Below are 24194 nucleotides of genomic sequence, written 5' to 3'. Positions count from 1 at the left end.
AATCTTTGGCAACTCCATCCGTCTAATTTTTTGCTGTTGGGTCCACTTACTGCCGACTCCTCCAACTTGTTTTACACAAGGTGTGACTGCCCTCTAGTGGCTTACACCAAAATGGCAAGACATTTGTACTGTACAAAGAGAAATCACCTACGGAATGATCTCATCAAATGTTGCCCATTAATCCATTATAATTATGTAAATATCGGTATATACAATTACATCAACACAAATACAGAGAACAATTAATTTGTTTATAAATGTTTTGTCTACATTGTAGCCCTACAGTTGATGGTAAAAACAAGGAAGGATAATCGAAAAGGACAAGAAAAACAAACGACTAATTTAGAACTTTGGTCACACATACCGTATCTCACCAATCACTACATTTGAAAAAGTGGTGCCACAGGTTGATAATGCACACTAACTCATTACAGCCGTACAAATAAAAACATCACACACGTGCGCGCACATTCACGCGCACAAACACACACACAGCGCACTCTCTCCCTGGTACAACAGAAAACAATGCAACAAAGGCCCCTATTTTTGCCTTCAGATTGGCATCTCCCTGCCAGTGCTGTGCCCCACACAGCCAAGAAGATGGAACAGAGAAGTTCGACAAGCGGTTCCCAGCAAGGGAGGCCCAGGAAAAAAGTGGACAACCCTTATTTGGAGACAGACTACAGCGTGCAAATAAATCCTGGATACCGTATGAGAGTGAGGAAAGCGTTAATATATATATTTTCGGATTGGGAAAAATTGTTTTTTTGTTTTTGTTTTCAGATTAAAAATGGTGTATGTTATTAATATATTATCATACAGTATACATTTGAATACGATTATGGGTTTACGAACAAAATCCATCATTCAAAAACAAATAAATTATAGGTAATTGCTAGAATATTGATCAAGTAGCCTAGGCTATATAGCATCATCTATTGGCTGATAAAAATTGCATTAACCTCTGTGATGAACATTGACTCATGTGTAGGCTACTAATTTATTGTTCAGTGCAGCCACTTTGGAATTACATGAACGGAAATGGTCACCCCATTATGTTAATTTTAATTTGATAATTGTGAGCGCTGACAATACAAATTAATTGGAACATAACATGCCCCCTTAGTTGGCCTATACAATTTTAAATTGAAGCATGTGCATTAGGGCTATGTCTTCTTCGGCCCACAACACCTCCAGTTTTAATAATGTCTTATAGTCTATTATGGACGAGTGCGCCATATTGTGTGGTTTGAGTAAATGGACATTAGGATACACTGATAAAGCAGTGCTTTTAGAAGTCGCGCGCGCCGCCAACGTCCCGCCATCCTCCGGTTATAGTCGGTTACCAAATGCGCAGTCTCATGAATGGATGCTACGTTCCTTTTCCGGCTGCACCAGCACAATCCACCAGGAAGTGTGCGATAAATCCTAAAGTATTAATCCCTTATACCTGGAGGAAGGAGATAGATATTAGTATGCATTTTTGATGGAATATACCAGTTGTGTCGCCTTTCTAATCTACAAATCGTTCAAGTCGGTGTTTTGCAATTCATGCAGGGTAAACATAATACCGGGAACTCCCAGCAAGTTTGGGTTTTTTGTTCTTCTTGTGCTGTAGCGTTTAGCTATTCTCAAATCTAACCCTTGACTGCAATGGGATGCTGCGATAGCACAGAGGTAAGCTAACGGTTTCCTCCATCCCTATGTTGCATTCGTTTAATTGCACCTTGAACATCATGCATGGAACGACGATTGCACTACTATATTGTTGCGACCGCTGTCATCCAATGACAATTCTCACCACCGTAGTCAGATTAGATAAAAAGCCTGGGCTATGTTCATCGGGGAAGACTAGTGTAATCCTATTATTATTGAAGCCGAGGAGGAAATATCGAGCTATATAACTTGCGACAATAATGGTTTAATCGTTTTCTAGTTCATTACCACCGACATTTTGCATAGGCTACCACTTGAAAGCAGCTTTGTATACCATAAATAGCTCGTGAGCACGGTTAGTTTAGTAAACAAACCTCACCTCACGCAACGTGCGAGATTTTACGCTATTGAACGGCGCCTTGGCAATGAAGGATAGTCGAATATCGTTAAATGTGATTGTTTTCAACGCAAAGTCTGTTACACTACAGTCGGCCACAAATAGCCTCTATCTACGAAAATGCAATGTCAGTAAAATTGCGTTGGGCAAAGGCAGTCAAAATTTGGCCTAATTACATTCACGGTGACTACTAGAGAGGGCGCGTGTCATTGATGGACATTTTTTGTGTGAAATAACATGTGTAGCTTACAGTGTCACCTTTGAATTGACAAAGACTCATATAGACTGTAGCCTATTTGCTAATGTGGCACAGCCTATGTGTTGATATTTTGTTTTCCAGAGGACAAAGAGAGAATGGAAACCCTTGGAGGATCGAAGTTGCACGGATTTGCCGTGGTTCCTTTTATTTACTGTATTCTGTGTTGGAATGGTAAGTATATATGCCTATTCATTTTACAATTGAAAACGAAGAACAATGTAATACCATAAATATATAGGTTAAACCACATTTGGAGACTAAATACAAGGCTCCCCTCAATGAAAGTCGTTCAACTTGTCATATGACACACTCTTTAAATGCCCAGGTGATTGATTGCCTGGCTAGTGGAAACTGTGTCAGGTTACCACACCACCTTTGCTCAGCCAATTATCTCCAAGCATGCAGACAATTAACAACACCTCCTGAAGTTTGAACTTGAAGTGTGCTCAGACTTTTGAGAATGGTTGACATTGTGGCTAAAATGTATGAAACAAACAAACCGATCGGAATAGATGATCAACTCTCAGACCAGGCGATGAAAAAGTGGGAATCGAACCAGCAACTAGAATTAGTAGATGGCTACTGGTTTCAGATCCCAGGTACCACTTCCTACTTTTGACCATTGAGCAAGGCACTTAAACCCTAGCCAGCTCCATGGACACTGGCACCATTGCACGGCAGCTGATCCTGTGCTCTTCCCAAAGAGTATGTGTGTGAGAGAATAAGAATAGTTGCTGTAACAGATGGACAAATTAAGTACTATTCAATTTCTGTGATTTTAATCTGAATACTTAAAAACCACTGGTCATTAAACTATCTATAAGCTTCGCAGTTAGAGAGTCAGGTTGGTACATTGCATTTTATACCTGTCAACAATATATTGATACAAGTCCATACCCCACTGTCACACATGCACGTATTGTATTTGTAGCATTGGATGCTAATGCTTGCTAATGCTTCTCTCAGGGGAGTATCTGTGGGTTTACCATCGCCACTGGGGGCGCAGGCCGCCTGGTCTTTGGATATGACAGCTACGGGAACACCTGCGGCCAGCGCAATGAGCAGATCGAAGGGGTCAGGCTGAGTGGACTGGATCAGACGGACAAAAAGTGAGTCTCTCGCCCATCTTTCACTCTCACCCACTTCACACTCTTCTATCTTAAAGTGGCAGTGACATTTGCCAAAACCCACCCCTCTGTTTACAAACACAAATGTTAGGGCGAATTAGCCCATTATTGAGAAATATTAAGAAATAGGTTTGCCCTGTTGCTCATTGGTTCAATAGAAATGTCAAATTGCAGTCATTTTAACTGTGGCCTATGGGAAACTGGCATAAATAAAACCTTGAATAAATATGCAGAGGCCTTATGAGTAGGACGTTCTGTCACGGTCAACTGTACTTACTGCACGCACCACCCTCTGGGAACACCGGTATTTCAGCCCACTTCATTTGCATCGCATGCTGATTACTTTCCCCTCTTTGGATTGACTGTGTGCTTAATGATTGGCTTGTGGTACCGTATAATTACGAATTAGACAACCTCCTGTGGTACAGACCTTTGGGTCATCAGCACAGGGTAATTCATTTATTTAGGTTTTGCCGGAGTGTCAGTGAAGAAATATGAATGGGTTTGATTTCACTCTGCTTGATGTTTTCCTCTTACCGTTTGGACAGACTACTGATGAAACAAAAAAACATAATGAAATAATGACGCTAGTTCCTTCCTATTGAACATAGAATTCATCCGTTGTGTTAATGTGTGTATAGATGGTATGCATTGCGCTGCTGCCAGTGTTTACAGACATAAGATATAGCTAATCATCATGTGGAGAGAGAAAGTGGCTTGGTATTAGTCAGTGACTATGTCAGTAAGTGCGCGCAGGAAGACGTTTCTTGAGAGGGTGCTGGCTCACATCAGGAGGACCCTGTCACTCAAATAGTTGTGAAAACTCAGATGTCACTGGCTGGCAGTTTCTTTCTCTGTCTCTCTTTTTGTATTTCTCTCTTTCTCTCTCGCTCTTGCTCTCTCTCCCTCTCATGCGTGCGTGCGCTCGCTCATTTTCTCTGTCTTTCTATTTCTATCTGTAGGTTTCTCTCTCTCTCCTTCTCTTTCTTTCCATACATCATTGTTTACTGCTTTGTTTCTGCACTGTTGGGTGGTGCAGAGTGCAGACACTGCCTTGTCTCTCAGTCTGTTGGGTGGTGCAGAGTGCAGACACTGCCTTGTCTCTCAGTCTGTTGGGTGGTGCAGAGTGCAGACACTGCCTTGTCTCTGTTGGGTGGTGCAGAGTGCAGACACTGCCTTGTCTCTCAGTCTGTTGGGTGGTGCAGAGTGCAGACACTGCCTTGTCTCTGTTGGGTGGTGCAGAGTGCAGACACTGCCTTGTCTCTCAGTCTCACTCTTCCTTTGAACAACCACAAACTGGCTGTGATGAGCATAACACCTACCCATTTAATTTGTCTCCTGAATGGTGTCTTCAGTCCCATTTTAGAGTGGAGAGTTGTACCAACAATGAGTAAGCTGATTTCACTCATAGTGTGCTGTTGATGCTTGTGGTAGAGTTGTGTAAAAACATGCCTGCGGGCAAGGCTATTTTAAATTAATAGCTATAGGGATATTGGACCCTTGGTTGTACATGGCTATTGTGTTGATTGATCCCACAGTGACTAGCATGCCCAGTCTGAAATAATCCCCAACCCTCTAATCCTGGGTAATAGTCTGACATTGGTGTCAAAGGTGTGTATGTATATTGACAGGCACATGCAGATGTATAGATGGAGGTTTTGTCGACAGAACTATTGTGAAATTCAATGGCTTCTGCCCTTGAGAACCTTTTCAGGCTCACTGGTTAGCTTCCCCCAGTCCATAATCATCACATTAGCTAGCAATTATATGCTTCATTAAAGCACCCTGACGGCCTCTCTCAGGACTGACCTATTGATGTGACTGACACACACACACACATACATACATACATACATACACACACATACATACATACATACATACATACATACATACATACATACATACAGTGGGGAGAACAAGTATTTGATACACTGCCGATTTTGCAGGTTTTCCTACTTACAAAGCATGTAGAGGTCTGTTATTTTTATCATAGGTACACTTCAACTGTGAGAGACTGAATCTAAAACAAAAATCCAGAAAATCACATTGTATGATTTTTAAGTAATTAATTTGCATTTTATTGCATGACATAAATATTTGATCACCTACCAACCAGTAAGAATTCCGTCTCTCACAGACCTGTTAGTTTTTCTTTAAGAAGCCCTCCTGTTCTCCACTCATTACATGTATTAACTGCACCTGTTTGAACTCGTTACCTGTATAAAAGACACCTGTCCACACACTCAATCAAACAGACTCCAACCTCTCCACAATGGCCAAGACCAGAGAGCTGTGTAAGGACATCAGGGATAAAATTGTAGACCTGCACAAGGCTGGGATGGGCTACAGGACAATAGGCAAGCAGCTTGGTGAGAAGGCAACAACTGTTGGCGCAATTATTAGAAAATGGAAGAAGTTCAAGATGACGGTCAATCACCCTCGGTCTGGGGCTCCATGCAAGATCTCACCTCAGCCCAGAACTACACGGCAGGACCTGGTCAATTACCTGAAGAGAGCTGGGACCACAGTCTCAAAGAAAACCATTAGTAACACACTATGCCGTCATGGATTAAAATCCTGCAGCGCACGCAAGGTCCCCCTGCTCAAGCCAGCGCATGTCTAGGTCCGTCTGAAGTTTGCCAATGACCATCTGGATGATCCAGAGGAGGAATGGGAGAAGGTAATGTGGTCTGATGAGACAAAAATAGAGCTTTTTGGTCTAAACTCCGCTCGCCGTGTTTGGAGGAAGAAGGATGAGTACAACCCCAAGAACACCATCCCAACCGTGAAGCATGGAGGTGGAAACATCATTTTTTGGGGATGCTTTTCTGCAAAGGGGACAGGACGACTGCACCGTATTGAGGGGAGGATGGATGGGGCCATGTATCGTGAGATCTTGGCCACCAACCTCCTTCCCTCAGTAAGAGCATTGAAGATGGGTCGTGACTAGGTCTTCCAGCATGACAACGACCCAAAACACACAGTCCGTATTGCCCAGCGACAGCCCCGAAACCTGAAGGATCTGGAGAAGGTCTGTATGGAGGAGTGGGCCAAAATCCCTGCTGCAGTGTGTGCAAACCTGGTCAAGACCTACAGGAAATGTATGATCTCTGTAATTGCAAACAAAGGTTTCTGTACCAAATATTAAGTTCTGCTTTTCTGATGTATCAAATACTTATGTCATGCAATAAAATGCAAATTAATTACTTAAAAATCATACAATGTGATTTTCTGGATGCTTTGTAAGTAGGAAAACCTGCAAAATCAGCAGTGTATCAAACACTTGTTCTCCCCGCTGTATACAGTTGAAGTCGGAAGTTTACATACACTTAGGTTGGAGTGATTTAAAACTAATTTTTCAACCACTCCACAAATTTCTTGTTAACAAATGATAGTTTTGGCAAGTCAGTTAGGACATCTACTTATTGCATGACACAAGTAATTTTTCCAACAATTGTTTACAGACAGATTATTTCACTTATAATTCACTGTATCACAATTCCAGTGGGTCAGAAGTTTACATACACTAAGTTGACTGTGCCTTTAAACAGCTTGGAATATTCGAGAAAATGATGTCATGGCTTTAGAAGCTTCTGATAGGCTAATTTACATCATTTGAGTCGATTGGAGGTGTACCTTTGGATGTATTTCAAGGCCTACCTTCAAACTCAGTGCCTCTTTGCTTGACATCATGGGAAAATCAAAAGAAATAATTGTAGACCTCCACAAGTCTGGTTCATCCTTGTGAGCAATTTCCAAACGCCTGAAGGTACCATGTTCATCTGAACAAACAATAGTACGCAAGTATAAACACCATGGGACCACGCAGCCGTCATACCGCTCAGGAAGGAGACGCGTTCTGTCTCTTAGAGATGAACGTACTTTGGTGCGAAAAGTGCAAATCAATCCCAGAACAACAGCAAAGGACCTTGTGAAGATGCTGGAGGAAACAGGTACCAAAGTATCTATATCCACAGTAAAATGAGTCCTATATCGAAATAACCTGAAAGGCTGCTCAGCAAGGAAGAAGCCACTGCTCCAAAACCGGCATAAAAAATACAGATTATGGTTTGCAACTGCACATGGGGACAAAGATCATACTTTTTGAAGAAATGTCCTCTGGTCTGATTAAACAAAAATATAACTGTTTGGCCATAATGACCATTGGGGGGTGGCTTGCAAGCCGAAGAACACCATCCCAACCGTGAAGCACGGGGGTGGCAGCATCATGCTGTGGGGGTGCTTTGCTGCAGGAGGGACTGGTGCACTTCACAAAATAGATGGCATCATGAGGAAGGCAAATTATGTGGAAATATTGAAGCAACATCTCCAGACATCAGTTAGGAAGTTAAAGCTTGGTCGCAAATGGGTCTTCCAAATGGACAATGACCCCAAGCATACTTCCAAAATGGCTTAAGGACAACAAAGTCAAGGTATTGGAGTGGCCATCGCAAAGCCCTGACCTCAATCCTATAGAACATTTGTGGGCAGAACTGAAAAAGTGTGTGCGAGCAAGGAGGCCTACAAACCTGACTCAGTTACACCAGCTCTGTCAGGAGGAATGGGCCAAAATTCACCCAACTTATTGTGGGAAGCTTGTGGAAGGCTACCCGAAACATTTGACCCAAGTTAAACAATTTAAAGGCAATGCTACCAAATACTAATTGAGTGTATGTAAACTTCTGACCCACTGGGAATGTGATGAAAGAAATAAAAGCTGAAATAAATCATTCTCTCTACTATTATTCTAACATTTCACATTCTTAAAATAAAGTGGTGATCCTAACTGACCTAAGACAGGGAATCTTTACTAGGATTAAATGTCAGGAATTGTGAAAAACTGAGTTTAAATGTATTTGGCTAAGGTGTATGTAAACTTCCGACTTCAACTGTATATGTGTGTGTATATATATTACACACACACACAGACACAGACAGACACTGTAGACCGAGATCACTGGATTAATGCAGGCCCCAGCGGCAGTGTGTGAGTGTGTAGAAGAGAGTTTGGTAGAGAGGGTGTGACGTTTGACTGACAGGCCTCGTTGCGAACGCAACCACCTGATGCTGAACTCAACTGAGAAGGCAGCTGTCACGGGATTCAATAAAGGACTACACAGCTGTCAATTCTCTCTCTCTCTCTCTGTCCCTGTCTCTCTGTCTCTGTGTGTGTCTCTCTCTGATTCTCCTCCTCACGTCCTTCATCTCTCTCTTGGTATATCTTCTCTTCATGTCATTAGACTTATGGTGCTTTCAAGACAAATCATGACGTCCGTGATCTTCAGGTCGGAAAGTCAGAGCTCTAGAAAGATTCCAGTTTCTGACTTGGAATTCCGAGTTGGATTTTTCCCTGTCGGAGCTTGTTTCTTTCTGAGTTGTCTTGAACGCACTGAAGTCGGACGTCGGAGATTTCCCAGTTGTTTTGAACACGGCAATAACAATAACAGATGTGATCTTTCTTGCTGGTACGCAGACATTGTTTGTCCGAAAGTGCCTATTTTTTTGCATTCTGTGGGCAAAAAAGTCTAGCATTGCTGGGGTGGTTAATTTAAGTCTAGCATTGTAGGCCAAGTCGAGGTTATGTTCAATGCTTTATTCAGTCCTGCCCTCAGCAACCTTTTAAGTGACCTACCTTTGTGAGGTATAGGCTGGTGTCACATAATGCAATCAGTGACAACAAAGTCAGAGCTTAAGGGATAGCTGGTCAGGGTTTATTTAGCTAATACAGTTAAGTAGCTCCTCATTCACAAGGCAGGGGCCAAATGTAAACAGTACAGCGCTGTAGGCGTATTGTTCTGGCCATGGCAGCTGGTTGATCCAGGATCAGTTTATCCAAGTCCGATCCTAACCTCAGCTGTTAGGAAGAACTGACTTTAGAGAAAGTCAAACTGCCCTCGACTAGTCTGATAAATCCAATGTGACTTGATTGTCATATCTATCTTCCTTTCAACAAGCATGTGTGCAGTGCAAACCACTGTGCCAGCTTATAAATCACCAGAAAAGTCAAACATTGTCCATAGACTGCTTAAAGGGTAAGGAAACCAATATGTAATTTTGTAAATAGGGTGAACTATCCCTTTAACATTTAGAGGTGGGGGATACTTCAAACTTTGTCCACCTAATAGCAGGAACGGCACCATCAGGATGTCGGATGGGATATAAAACGAACAACTTCAGTGACTAATATATCTGAACAGGAGAAAAAAACCATCACCAAATTCACTGAGAATACATTATATAGGATGAAGAAACAATACTCCGAGCTGCAGCTCCATACTACTTGTCAGACACAGGAAGCTGCTGAGGGGAGGACGGCTCATAATAATGGCTGGAACGGAGTAAATGGAATGGTGTCAACCACATGGAAACCATGTGTTTGAGACTGATACTGTTCCATGTATTCCATTCCAGCCATTACTATGTGCCTGTCCTCCCCAATTAAGGTGGCACCAACCTCCTGTGTTGTCAGACATAGAGAACTGAGACGTATACTGGTTGTTGGGGTTGGATTGGCGTGGGGGGTCCGTGGGTGGCTTTTGACAATTTCTTTGGATTCCTCATGTCTTACTCATTGTTAAAAAAAAACATTTGGTCCAAATCGGATGTTAGGTACTATATTTATTGAATATTCTATGAATCCTATAAATTAAAAAATGTCCAATTTGGGTGCAATCAATTTCTCTGAGGTCAAATTTATATTTCAACAAAATAATGTTGCAGGAATGCTAATCTGATCTGTTTCTAACTACAGAAACGAGTTCAGAACAATCTGAGATGGTGGGTGTCATAGCTTGCTGAAATGACATGGAACGACCCTCCTGTGAGTGCGTGTGTGTGGGCAAGGTGCCCACCCCCTAGTGTATAAAAGCACCAGGCAGATGGACCACAGTGAAGGATTCTCTTATTAAAATGTCCTTGTTCCTTTCACTCTCCGTTCCACTGCCAAGTCCCATGGACCAGTTCCAGCAGCAGCAGCAGTAGCAGCAGCCAAAGGCTCTCTATCTCGCGGCATTCTATCATATCTCAGTGAATAAGGTATTGTTGAGGCAGTGTGTTCGCTTTGTCCCCAAAATGAACAGGACATTGAGGGGAGGTGTAGGCTTCTGGATTTTTCCGGTCATTTTGTTACTTTGTTTTCCTCTCTCAGTATCACATGTTCCCACGCCCACATTTTCACATCTTTCTCGTGACACATTCCTCATATTGGTGATGGGAAACAGATTTTATTGATAAAGAACTGATAATCAAATTGCTGAAATTCTCACATTCCTTGTTACCCATTCCTTATGTAGGTGTTTTTTGTGTTGATAAAGAACAGATGAACAGATATTTTGTCGTCTGATTTGTCTGCAGGTATGTGTTCTTCCTGGACCCATGCAACATTGACATAGTGCAGAGGAAGATCAAGTCCATGGCCCTGTGTGTGTCCCTGTGTCCTGATGAAGAGCTGAAGACGTACCAGGACCTCAAGAGGTTCGCCATGCACAATGGTGAGTAGGGCCCCTAGTGAAACAGTGGACACTGTCAGCTATAAGCTTTTCTACCATCAAAGCACACAAAAGCATAACACTGACAGCATATTGAATCATTGACTGATTCTCTATTCCTCTCAGTAACTCTACTGATAATGCTGTGGACCCAGCACATGCAAGTTATTGATTTGAAAATCTGCTTGTCGATAGTGGTCATGTCATGAATTGTTTTGAAAGGAAGCTCTTGCATTTTATTCATCACAATCTCACATCATATCCATGGAGAGAAAAATGAATCACCACAAATCTTTAGATGAGAAGGCATAAAAATCATCTAAAGATCATCCCGTTAGAAAAGAGTGTTATGAGGAGCAGGTGTTTCTCTTCCCCCATCAACAGAAGGCTACTAGGTCATCGTTACAGCTGCCATCCATCACGTCATTGACAGTGAATCACTGCCATCCTTTGGAACGACAAACACTTTCTATAAACACTGACATGTCCGTGACCCCGCGTGCCATCTTCCCTTAATACTGTCTTTTCATTCAACACACACACACACACACACACTCTCTGGCACAGCAGGCACCTTGGCACAAGTGGAGAGCGAACTAGATGAACAAAGGCCCCATTTAAGGCCAATGCCACCCCTTGCTGTATGGGTACTGTTTGTGCCACACTAGCCCGTCCTTCAGCCAGGTTTGCGTGTCTACTAACAGTACTGTATATACTTATTGTATCACACACAGTCCATGTATGCCCCATGATAGACTGGGCTGGGATTATGTAACTTTGCCGTCTCCAGTGGTCTTGTGTTCTGATTCGACTGACTGATTCTGAATTCCCGGGGCAGTGAGCGTAGCACAGTTAAGAACAAGATTGTGTAACGTTATTAGTTACATGAAGTGAAAATGATGAAATATGGATCAGCATATGTTGGTTTAGACAGCATATTGAGCTATAACTGATTACTTCTGGGGAGACTGAATTTTAAATCAATTGTCCTTATGTTCCTGGGTGTGTATGGTTCCACTTTCCTGTGTTCAAATTCTTTGTCTGTCTGTCACTCAGGTTCGGAGCTGTGTTCATACGAACTAGCCGGTCACAAATATCCCGGCCTTCCAGAGAGGTTCGACAAATGTCCCAAACTTCCAGTTCCCCCAAGGTAAATAGGCCTAACATTAGGGCTGCATTTCAATAGGCTAGGATTGCTTATTTTCCTCTTTTCATTCAGAACCATAAAAGGACTTTCACTTAACCAGTCATATAGATTAGATATTACCTCAAGTAAGGGGTGGGGATACATACATTTTAAGTATTCAAACAGGTCATGTTTTAGAGAACCTCCCAGGTCGTGACGCCTGACTTTTGACCTCTACTTCGCTCCATCCCACAGCAAATCTCTCCCGGTGTTCAACCGCTGCACGCCGGTGGACATCTCCTGCTATGCCAAGTTTGCTGAGGCGGTGGTGACATTTGTGAGCGACAACAGTGTGCTGCACAGGCTGATCGGCGGCGTGATGGCCAGCAAGGAGATCATCGTGGGCCTCTGCCTGCTGGCACTAGGTGATGACCTCATCAGCATGCGTTTGTTATCAGCAGTATCTCAGGGGGATGCTGGATAGATATAAGCAATATGGCAAAATCTCCACCCATTGGGGAACAAGGTGGAACTACTACCATGCCTATCCAATTGTTTCAGATCTACATGAAGAGCCAGGGGAAGGGGCTAAGGGTTGTTTCTGGACAGGGCCTTAGTCTCTAAACCCAGTGGGAGGGATTGGTCTTCATTGTATTTCTGGGGCCCACTAGTCTCTGAGCCTTCCCTAATGTGAGCCAGTAAAGAATAGGCCTGCATATGGAACACCTGTCCTGCTTTAGTGCATTCTGCTGATTTCTCCATATCAGTATGACGTGTCAGTACACAGGCAGTTACTGTAGGAGAAATGTCAATGGTGGAGAAACACAGTGCTGGGTGAAAATACAGCAAAGTCATCACATCTTTGAGTCCCCCCTGAAACTGCCCTCTTTGGAATGAGAGGATGGAAGCTGGCAGGTAAAGGGCATGACATGGGAGCCATGAACTTGTACATTTGGGAGTTAATGCTCAGAGTACATGTGGGTTAGGGTAAGACAAAGTTCTGCTGTGTCGAAGTGGGGCAGGAAAGGCTTTGAATATGGTTAGCTGACCCTCGATCTTCACTTGGGGAACTGGCTCTCCTGATGGTCAGTTTTGATTTTTGATTCCAAATGGTTGAGGTTGGGGTTGAGACCGAGGGCAGGGTTAGCTGATCCTAGATCTGTGTTTTAAAGGTCTGTTGTGCCTGTGTTGTACAGTGCTCTCCATGATCCTGATGGTGATCATCCGCTACATCTCTGCTGTGCTGGTCTGGATCCTCACTGCCATGGTGGTCCTGGGCTCCCTGTGTGAGCTCACTTCCTGTCTCCTGATCAGTCAAAATAACAACTGAAAACCATGAAACAATGACATAGTTTTGCACTTAACATTCATTCTATGATCATTTTTGGGACAGTCCTCTTTGCATTTATCAGTGTGCAGGTGTTCAATCTATCATAAAAAGTGTCTGTTTTTCTGTAGCGGGCACAAGCATTCTGTGGTGGCTGTACATAGACTACCGGTTAACTGCCAACGAGACCTTATCTAAAGAGACTGCAGAGACTACAGAGACTAAAGATGCTAAGGAGGAAGCAGAGATGACCAGGGACAATGGCCAGGCGCTTCTGGTGTATGCAATCGCTGCCACAGTATTCACAGTGAGTACAGTTAGTGTTTGTGTTTGTGATGAAAGGGACACTGTGGGCAACCAAGCCTTGTAGATTTTGGGTGGGGTGTGTGTGACATTTCAGATTGAATGCCTGGTGCTGCTTTGAAATCTCAAACTCCTGACACCTCTCTACTTTTTTACCCCCTCCTCCTCTCTGACTCTTTAACCTTCCTCTCGCTCTCTCTCTCCTCTTGGCCATCTTCCATTTGTTTCATCCTTCTCTCATTCTCTCTTACCCCTTTTCTTCCTGTCTGTTTTGTCTTCCTATGTCTCTTCCACCTTCTCTTGACCTGTTGTTCTCTTCTCCACTCATTTACATCCCTCTCCTCCTATACCTTTCTCTCTCTTTGTGTGATTTTCCCTTCTCTCTCTTCCTTTGTCTCTTCCTCGCTCCCCCCCTCAGGTGATCCTTTTCCTGCTGATGCTGTTCATGAGGAAGCGTGTGGCGCTGACCATCGCCCTGTTCCACGTGGCCGGCAAGGTGTTCATCCACCTCCCGCTGCTCACCCTGCAGCCCTTCTGCACCTTCCTGGCCCTGCTCCTCTTCTGGATGTACTGGGGCCTGGTGCTGCTCTTCCTCGGGACCACCGGTGAGGGAGGGAGAGGGGAGGGAGGGTGGAGGGTGGAGAGGGGTAGGTAGAGAGGGAGGGTGGAGGAGGGAGAGGGGTAGAGAGGGAGGGTGATGGAGGAGGGAGAGGGGTAGAGAGGTAGAGAGGTAGAGAGGGAGGGAGGGAGGGAGGGAGGGAGGGTGGAGAGGGGCAATGGTTCTCCTCTTCTGGATGTACTGGGGCCTGGTGCTGGAAGTGAAAGTGGGGTGGAGGGAGGGGAAAATATGAGAGAGAAAGGGAATGAAAACATGAGAGTGGGAAAGCATCTTTACAAATGATAAGTGATGAATTCCAACACAACAGGACACTGCACTAGGATGGTTTAGTTCAGTTTACTGTATTGGCCTTATTCAGGAACTTGTCCAAACTAGTCCCGACCACTAGACTGAGTCTGAGATGTCCCCCTCAGGGAACCCGGTCCAGAACGAGGAGACAGGTCTGACAGAGTTTCGGCTGACTGGGCCTCTGCAGTACATGATGTGGTACCACACTGTGGGCCTCATCTGGATCAGTGAGTTCATCCTGGCCTGCCAGCAGATGACTGTCGCTGGGGCCGTGGTCACGTACTACTACACAAGGTCTGACTCTGAAATTACGTTTTCATGATTTGTTTATATACAAATGTTTATTTTATAGGATATCGGCTATAATCATGCTTAGTAATAACATTAGATTTTATTGTCTGTCACAAATGTTTTGCTAAAAAGAAAATCTAGGTATTTATGGGTAATCTGTTCTCACAGAGTTATAGGAATTACAGAGAGGAGAACAAGAATATCAATTTAAACTTCTCTCTCTTCATTTATTTTACTCCCATTCTCTTTCCCTCTATCCTTTTCCTTTCCTCTGTCTCAGGGACAAGACCAGGCTGCCAGTGACGCCCATCCTGTCGTCAGTGCTGAGGCTGATGAGGTACCACCTGGGCACAGTGGCCAAGGGCTCCTTCATTATCACCCTGGTCAAGATCCCACGCTTAATGCTCATGTACGTCCACAACCAGCTCAAGGGCAAGGTAAAGCACACTGTTTACTAACTCTTCTCTCTCTATCGCTGACATTCATTGTATGGAGAATAATAAAATACTGCATGTTACATACAGTGATGTGCTGTACAAGCTAATCAAGGCTAGCTTGTTGGCTTGTCACCAGTAGATCTAAATTGCTGTCAATGTCAACATGACAGTTGTTGTGACATGACATCGGCTATAATGACTTTTTTTGACACCTGCTATCTTCTGTTGCTCTGTTTAGGACAGTTTAGAGAAGAGAGGATTTATTTTGGTTTTAGGTTCAGATGGCTGTTTGGGTTTGGCACAGTGCTGGTAACATTAGGGGTGTAGGTTTGGTTAATAAATGGGACATATATAATGACTATTTTAACTAACTCATTTTGGATAAACACATCTGGTAAACCATGTTTCTATAGTATTATCATGTTATTTGTTTTTACAGGTATTTTTCTTTATTCTCCTTGGTGGGTAATGTGAGCTAGTGTCTGTTGTCCTTAACCTACTGTTTGTTGTCACGTCCCAAGTGTTGCTGCTTGACATGATCTATGGACCTTACAGCATAATGAATTGAAGGGATAAATTAGCATTAGCTCTCCAGAGTTCTGAGAGGGGAGGTAACTTCACCTGACTAATACTCTGAACTGTTCCATAAAGTTGGGTAGGCCTACAGCAATCTGACTGTGCCTGCTGCATTCCGTTTCCACTATCTTTTGGTTTAGCATGGAGATGTGAGAACACTAAGTTCTGGAGCTCTGCGGGGAACAGCTTTGAAAACTATTGTATCTATTTTTGAAAAGTAGTGCATCTCAGATACCTTTCCCCATCTCTCTCACACAGGAAAATGCATGTGCTCGCTGCATGTTGAAGACCTGTATCTGCTGCCTGTGGTGTTTGGAGAAGTGCCTCAACTATTTGAATCAGGTAGGAGTGCTTTCCTTCCCTCTAATTTGATCTTTTTTTATATAAATAAAGGATAGATAAGAGGTGTAAGTTGGTTCGCATCCTGCTGGTCTGGTTTAGTGACTACAGTCTCTCCTCTCTGTCGTTAGAATGCGTACACGGCGACAGCCATCAACAGCACCAGTTTCTGTACATCGGCGCGCGACGCCTTTGTGATTCTGGTGGAGAACGCTCTGAGGGTGGCCGCCATCAATGCCGTGGGAGACTTTGTCCTCTTCCTGGGCAAGGTGAGGGGGGCTGCTGGGATACTTGAGGTCTTCAGAGTAGTCCCTATTCACTGTTACAGGATCAGATCTACTTTTCAACCCCTTGATGATTAAGGTTAGGATGGGGGTAGGGTAATCTGTTCCTACATCTGTGGTTAAGGGCAGCCATTACCTTGAGTGTGGGCCTGATTGCGTGGACTCACAGGAGGCTGCTGAGTGGAGAACGGCTCATAATAATGGCCAGAACAGAGTAAATGGAATGGCATCAAACACCTGGAAACCATGTGTTTTGATGTATTTGATACCATTCCACTAATTCCGTTCCAGCCATTACCACGAGCCCGTCCTCCCCAATTAAGGTGCCACCAACCTCCTGTGGCGTGGACTACTCAATTAAAATTTTGACTTTTTTTTTTTTTAACGTGCATATGTGTTTTAAATGTGTGTGCATGGTCAGATCCTGATCGTGACGTCAACAGCGTTCGCCGGCGTACTGCTGCTGAACTACCAGCGGGACTACGCAGAGTGGGTCCTCCCTCTCATCATCGTCTGCCTCTTTGCCTTCCTGGTGGCCCACTGCTTCCTGTCCATCTTTGAGATCGTGGTGGACGTGCTCTTCCTCTGCTTCGCCATCGACACCAAATATAATGACGGTACACCGGGCAGAGAGTTCTACATGGACAAAGCCCTGATGGTAATCTACGTGAAGATATGGTATACTGGTGGGATTTTGTTGGAATGGGAAGTAAACTGTTTATCTATACTAAACAAAAATATAAACGCAACATGTAAAATGTTGGTCCCATGTTTCATGAGCTGAAATAAAAAGATCCCAGACATTTTCCATAAGCACAAAAAACGTATTTCTCTCAAATGTTGTGCACAAATTTGTTTACATCCCTGTTAGTGAGCATTTCTCCTTTGCCAAGATAATCCATCCACCTGACAGGTGTGGCATTTCATGAAGCTGATTAAACAGCATGATCATTACACAGGTGCACCTTGTGCTGGGGACAATAAGGCCACTCTAAAGTGTGCAGTTCTGTCACACAACACAATGGCACAGATGTCTCAAGTTTTGAGGGAGTGTGCAATTGGCATGCTGACTGTAGGAATGTTCACCAGAGCTGTCAGAGAATTGAATGTTAATTTCTCTACCATAAGCTGCATCCAACGTCGTTTTAGAGAATTTGGCAGTACGTCCAACCGGCCTCCCAACTGCAGACCACGTGTAACCACACCAGCCCAGGACCTCCACATCCGGCTTCTTCACCTGCGGGATCATCTGAGACCAGCCACCCGGACAGCTGATGAAACTGAGGAGTATTTATGTCTGTAATAAAGCCCTTTTGTGGGGAAAAACTCATTCTGATTGGCTGGGACTGGCTCCACAGTGGGTGGGCCTATGCCCTCCCAGGCCCACCCATGGCTGCGCCCCTGCCCAGTCATGTAAAATCCATAGATTAGGACCTAATGAATTGATTTCAATTGACTGATTTCCTTATATGAACTATAACTCAGTAAAATCGTTGAAATTGTTGCATTTATATTTTTGTTCAGTATATTTGCACATGTAGGTAGGCGTAAAGTACATGTAATATAGAATATCTATTCAAAAATGGCATTATTTTTGAGTCCTGTTCATTGAGAACACAATTAGACTTCATAATTGTTTCTTATCTCTGCATCTTCCCTTTTGCTACATGCACCTTTTGGATGTTCCATTTATCCTACAACTCAATCATCCAGGGATGAACAAATATTCAAAACATGGCATTTAAATTATTTTCTCCTGTAACTTTATGCTTTTCTGTTGGGAGAGCTGTCGGCGCACTTGTCAGACATAATCAGGGGAAGAAAGCTCCCAAAATATGCAAAGTAGCTTGTTTCATATAGCACAAAACCTTGAGCATCCTTAATGGGAGGTAGTAGGTGAATTCAGAAGGGGGCCTTCTTGAATGGTACGTTCCCTCTGGAGATGTTCTCTGGATGGATGTTTAAAAACGTAGAAGCTGAAGGGAAATGGAAAATTATTTGTTAGCAACTCCAGTAGCTGCATAATATTAATTAATTTGTTTGACAGGTAGTGTGACTAAATGGGCCCTAAAAATATCCCCGTTTGGTTTAGTATGATAGCCCAGTTAGGTTTAGGATTATGAACTACAACATGCAACTTTTTCCAATAATGGCACTCAGTAGTAATACAGCAATTAGCAATATACACTGAACTAAAAATATAAAACGCAACAATTTCTAACATTTTACCGAGTTACAGTTCATATAAGGAAATCCAGTCAATTGAAATAAATGAAATTGGCCTTAATCTATAGATTTCACATGACTGGGAATACAGATATGCATCTGTTGGTCACAAAAGTAGGGGCATGGATCAGAAAAGCAGTCAGTATCTGGTGTGACCACCATTTGCCTCATGCAGCGCGACACATCTCCTTCGCATAGAGTTGATCAGGCTGTTGATTGTGGCCTGTGAAATGTTGTCCCACTGCTCTTCAATGGCTGTGCGAAGTTGCTGTATATTGGCGGGAACTGGAACACGCTATTGTATATGTCGATCCAGAGCATCCCAAACATGCTCAATAGGTGACATGTCTGGTGAGTATGTAAGCCATGGATGAACTGGGACATTTTCAGCTTCCAGGAATTGTGTACAGATCCTTGCGACATGGGGCCGTGCATTATCATGGTGAAACATGAGGTGATGGCGGCGGATGAATGGCAAGACAATGGGCCTCAGGATCTCGTTACGGTATCTCTGTGCATTTAAATTGCCATCGATAAAATGCAATTGTGTGTTGTCCGTAGCTTATGCCTGCCCATACCATAACCCCACCGCCTGGTACAGTTGAAACCGGGATTCAACTGCGAAGAGCACACTTCTCCAGCGTGCTAGTGGCCATTGAAGGTGAGCATTTGCCCACTGAAGTTGGTTACGACACGGAACTGCAGTCAGGTCAAGACCCTGGTGAAGACGACGAGTACACAGATGAGCTTCCCTGAGACGGTTCCTGGCAGTTTGTGCAGAAATTCTTTGGTTGTGCAAACCCACAGTTTCATCAGCTGTCCGGGTGGCTGGTCTCAGACCATCCCACAGGTGAAGAAGTCGGATGTGGAGGTCCTGGGCTGGCGAGGTTACATGTGGTCTGCGGTTGTGAGGCCAGTCCTTTAAAATTCAGGCAAACGCTCTGGTGGACATTCCTGCAGTCAGCATGCCAATTGCACGCTCCCTCAACTTGAGACATCTGTGGCATTGTGTTGTGTGACAAAGCTGCACATTTTAGAGTGCCCTTTTATTGTCCCCAGCACAAGGTGCACCTGTGTAATTATCATGCATTTATTTTTGTTCAGTCTAGGTTTTTGTTTTGGGACACTAAAGCTAATGATTCTGTGATTTAATAACGAAGGAAATGCATTCAAATTTTTTCATTTCATTTTCATATTTTTTTTCTCGTACTGGTCCCTCCACAAACCTGGAGTTGCAAGCGCCATGCTCTAGCAAATGAGCCACACAAGACCATTCACATGGAATATTAAGCGTAATATTAACCAACACTGGTGCGTTTCAGCACATGGTATGACACTGCTTTCCATCTCTCCCTGCAGGAGTTTGTGGAAAACAGCAGGAAGCTGGAGCGGGTGGTGGAGCGAGGGCGGAGCCGCCCCACGGAGGCGGTGTTGGTGGAGGGGGCGGAGATGAAGCCCATGGTGAGTGACAGTGGAGGGGGCAGCGACGGGGGCGGAGACACTGAGGAGGTGGGCTGGGGCTTGGACAGAGGCGGGGGAGAGTGGGAGGAGCTGCAGGAGTTCCACGTGTACTACCTCCTGGCAGGGGTGCTGGTGGACTGGGCCCTGGGGGAGCAGAGTACCATGGTCTCCTTGATCCTCTGCTTGACAGAGGACGTGGTCCTCTTCTTCTGCGTCTACCTGCCCACCTCCACATTCTTCCTCTTCGCCACGCTGCTCCAGAAACCCTCCCCCGTCGTCGTGCCTCAGCCACAACCAAAGCCACAGACGCCTTCTAAACCGTCGGCTTCGCATGCTAGCTAACGCATGCTAACTAACTAACTAACACACCACTACGGCATCTTGCTCACCCACATCTCTAATAACTATTTTTGCAAACTATTCCATCCCACTTTTTTTTACTGGGTTTTTTGCTCGCCTGTCATCTCCTGGCCATCTTTAACCTGAAATGTAATTGGGTTGAGTTTTTTTTGCCTTATCACCATGGTGCTTTTTGGTAGAGGGGCATGTCTGGTAGCGCAGACAATCATCTGTCAGCTTAGAAAGATGGGGGGGGTGAACACAAAGGAACGGTACAAAATAAACAGTCCATCCCCCCCAAAGTAAACAGCAGTGAGCAACAACAATTCCAGACTGATGATGCAATGCTAAAAGGGACCAATGTGGAGGTGGATATAGGACTATTTTTGCCAGTCTATTGTACCGTGCTGCTGGATTTCCATGTACTGCTGGAATTATTTAAAGCGCTGTTAGGAGCTACTAAAGTTGGCAACTATGCACTTCTGTTTTACTTGTAGATTTGGCCTTTTCTTATCTCCTAGATACTCTGAGAGCATTATGGGTAAAGTTATTCTTGTAATTTGGTAGTTATAGAGGAGGTAGTATCTCCCCCAATAGTTTAAAATAATAAGCTATGTGTATTTGTCATAATGCACAATCAGTGTTGATAACAGCAGCAAGTCAGCTTTGGTCCAAGGATACAGGCGTATCCCTCAGTCCTCCTCTGAATGTGCAGCCTTCAGGTCACAAGATGGATCCTAACATCACCACTCCACTGCATGGCTTCCATTTTATTTTCCGTAACCTTTTCTTGTCCTTTTTTTTTTTTTTTAAATCATAACAGCTTGGAAATGTATCTAACCCTTTTTTCACCCATTCATTCTTTTACCATCCAAATACTTTTTTAATGACTGCATGTGATACTGTGAATGGAGTAATAAGACTTGAATAACTTTGCTTTCCAGGCTCCAGGAACAAGTTCAGCTTGACCAAAATCACCTAATGGGACTTTTTTAAAAGACATTCCAGAATGTTTATTTTTACCAATGTGTAACATGTTTACTATGGTTTCACTCCAGGGAATACAATATTTTAATAAGAAACTGTAAAAAAAATAACAATAATGAAGCACTTTATATTGAAGCGCTGCATATTTTAAAAGGCTGATGCATTTTTCGTAGTGATGTCCTTTTTTATAAGACTAAAAAAAGAATTGCCATCTAGTCGAACACAGTACTAAAATGTATTCAATCACTTTGGGTTGTCAACGTTTTGCATAACAAGTTTGCCTTTTGGTTGGACTTCTCGATCAGCGAGATACTTATTTGTCATGCAATGATATAGCACTTAGATGTGTTTTTAATCAACCACTGAAACTTAAGTACGTTAGACTCACGTTTGCATTTAAATTCAATCTGCATCATGGAAGAGCGTACTTTTGTTTTGAAAGGAGATGTATTTTTACCAGAGTGTAGGGGATCTGTTTTTGCAGCGTGATTTTTGGGATGTGCAGAAACAGAGTCATACAGCTGTGGGTATTACAGCAGGAGGAAGACAACTTGTAGTTCCCATGGTTTGGAGGGACGCAGAGACAAAGTTACTGCCGACTGGAAGTCTATCCCCCCTACACCTAGACACTTAGATCTACAAGGGACCATGAGAAGTTTAGGGGTAGGGACTAAGGGTTCATTGTGAACTGGGCATGACATTTACAGTGAGAACTATCCAGAGGGCTGCAAAGTCTGTTGCTTTTCTTACTCAACCAATTGTCCCCTAGTTTGATTCACTTGGTTCATTTATCAAACCAGTCAGTCATTATTGGGATTGATGGACAATGGACCTTTGACCTAATCAGAGGTGCAGTGTAACGAGTCCTCTTCCACTGAAGTCTCAGTAGGAAGTGATGACTTTGCAGCCCTCAAGCAATAATGCAACACCATTAGTATTTACCGCTACATTATTTTAATTTTTTTTACTTGCACTACAGCTTTTCAAGACAAGTTCCTGGCATAGCGCTATCATCTCTCTGATGTGGAGGGGGAGTGGAGGGGGACACACTCGCACTTTGCCTTAACTGGTTCCATAGGATGTGCCCCCAATCTTATTAGTTAGTGACGGGACTCCCCAGTTTGTAATTGGGGGGTAGAAGTGCTGTAAGCCTTAAGTCCCCTCTTCTTTTTGCAGTAGATATGTGTATTTGATACCAAGAGTACTGAATCCATTGGAGAGACTGAAGAACAACTTTGCCGCCCCCCCTTTTTGAATTTGCTTTTATCAATCTTCTAAGTCAGAAAATGCTATCTTTTGAAGGCTTTCAGAATTGTATGAATTGCACGTTTTATGCAGAGTTGAATAATGTGTTGATAAGACTAAATAGTATCCTGATATTGTGAAGTGATCCTGGTGGATATGTTCAATGTTGTTGAAGGGAGAGATGGCTGTGACTGTTCACATAACGTTCATGTTCAGCTTCTCGTGTGAGAGAATGACAAGCACCAGCCATCCTTCACAATAACATCGTTAATGTTTCAAAACAGGAAAACAAGAGTGTTGGTGCGCTTTTCTCCGGGAATACACTACTAGACCGTACACTATGATGTACCTATGAAATATTAAGAGCATGTATGTTGAAAAAAAGTCAAGCCGAATTAACGTTGCCACAGAACCCTATTGCGTAAAGCATGTTAAGAATTGCACTAAGATGGTATTCATTTAAACACTGATCAATTTAAGATATCTGTAAAATATTTATAGTTGAAAATGACTTTAGCTCTGTCAGTCGATACAATGTAGAGATGTTTCTTAAATGTTTCAGAGGATGGTCCTTTCCCCAAGTGAGAGAACCTGCCCAAAAATATGCCTAGTGCAATCAAGGAATCCACAGGTCAGACTACTGATAACTGCATTTCTCTGAAAACGACATGTCATTCATGGGTATGTGTCCATCATAGAAGACCAAGACTATGACCGAGGGACTGTTTCTCTCAGCCTTGTCTGACTACATTTAACCCACGCCGTTCTGTTTGCCAAACTACCAGTCGACGCACACAACGGGAAAATCAGACACAACAACAGAGACCGTGTTGTGCTAACTGGCTTTTCAGTTCTGGTTTCTTTTTCTTTACACGCCTGTAAAGCAAGCTGCTCTGCGACTAGCTGAGACGCAAGGCCTGCTTTGTCAGCTTCTATTAGCGCGGACAGAAAGCCCTACTACTTAGAAGGAAGAGCCAGTATTGTAAAAGCCAGTATTATACTCAAAACGGTGGACCATAGACGACTTGCATGTTTTCCGTCTGGGGTTTTTCCTCGCTCCATTTTAGGGCGAGCCATCTTTGTAGGGTGTGACTATTACGGCATTAGATCCACGTGACTTAATACTGACTTAACTGATAGAACAATAGCTTTACTCAGCAACAAAGCCACTGTTTTTCGAGATGTTAGTCGACCTCTCTTCGTTCCTAGAAACAAACTGCGCGTCTATTCTTGTCACACAGGAATGGGAGATACTGTTATGAATAGGCAACATCAGTTTAATTGTCTGGTGTTACATTTCTCTGCAGTAAGGTTGTTTAACATTGGGCAATGTTTTGTTTTTTTGTTTGATTTTTATGTATTTATGTATATTCGTTTTTTTAAGGTAATAAATTGGAAAAAGTAAACTTGTCATTGA

At 43.4% G+C, this 24194-nt stretch overlaps 1 protein-coding gene across 2 annotated transcripts; it reads left to right on the top strand.

Moving 5' to 3' along the window:
• The first annotated feature begins 611 nt into the window (after nt 1-611).
• LOC121541909 (choline transporter-like protein 1) lies at nt 612-24188 on the top strand. 2 transcript variants are annotated; one of them, XM_041851298.2, is made up of 16 exons: nt 612-717; nt 2394-2483; nt 3279-3421; nt 10796-10932; nt 11986-12079; nt 12311-12480; nt 13252-13341; nt 13514-13689; nt 14104-14290; nt 14718-14886; nt 15164-15320; nt 16155-16238; nt 16367-16504; nt 16941-17177; nt 20105-20206; nt 21490-24188. In XM_041851298.2, exons 1-16 carry the CDS (start codon nt 712-714, stop codon nt 21511-21513), a joined length of 2004 nt encoding a protein of 667 aa, XP_041707232.1. In that variant the 5' UTR covers nt 612-711; the 3' UTR covers nt 21514-24188. The 2 variants fall into 2 exon arrangements, with proteins under 2 accessions (XP_041707232.1, XP_041707229.1); XM_041851295.2 differs by lacking the exon at nt 612-717 and adding an exon at nt 1327-1677.
• Nucleotides 24189-24194: the final 6 nt, after the last annotated feature.

Source organism: Coregonus clupeaformis, chromosome 3 (genome assembly GCF_020615455.1).
Source record: "Coregonus clupeaformis isolate EN_2021a chromosome 3, ASM2061545v1, whole genome shotgun sequence".
In the NCBI taxonomy this organism is placed as follows: Eukaryota; Metazoa; Chordata; class Actinopteri; order Salmoniformes; family Salmonidae; genus Coregonus; species Coregonus clupeaformis.
This window is presented reverse-complemented; position numbering and strand designations above follow the sequence as displayed.

Coding starts and splice junctions, on each gene's coding strand:
- LOC121541909 (XM_041851295.2), top strand. CDS start 1,654: ATGGGATGCTGCGATAGCACAGAG. Junction 12,481..13,251: donor CCTCTGCCTGCTGGCACTAG/GTGATGACCTCA, acceptor TGTGTTGTACAG/TGCTCTCCATGATCCTGATG. Junction 13,342..13,513: donor GGTGGTCCTGGGCTCCCTGT/GTGAGCTCACTT, acceptor GTTTTTCTGTAG/CGGGCACAAGCATTCTGTGG.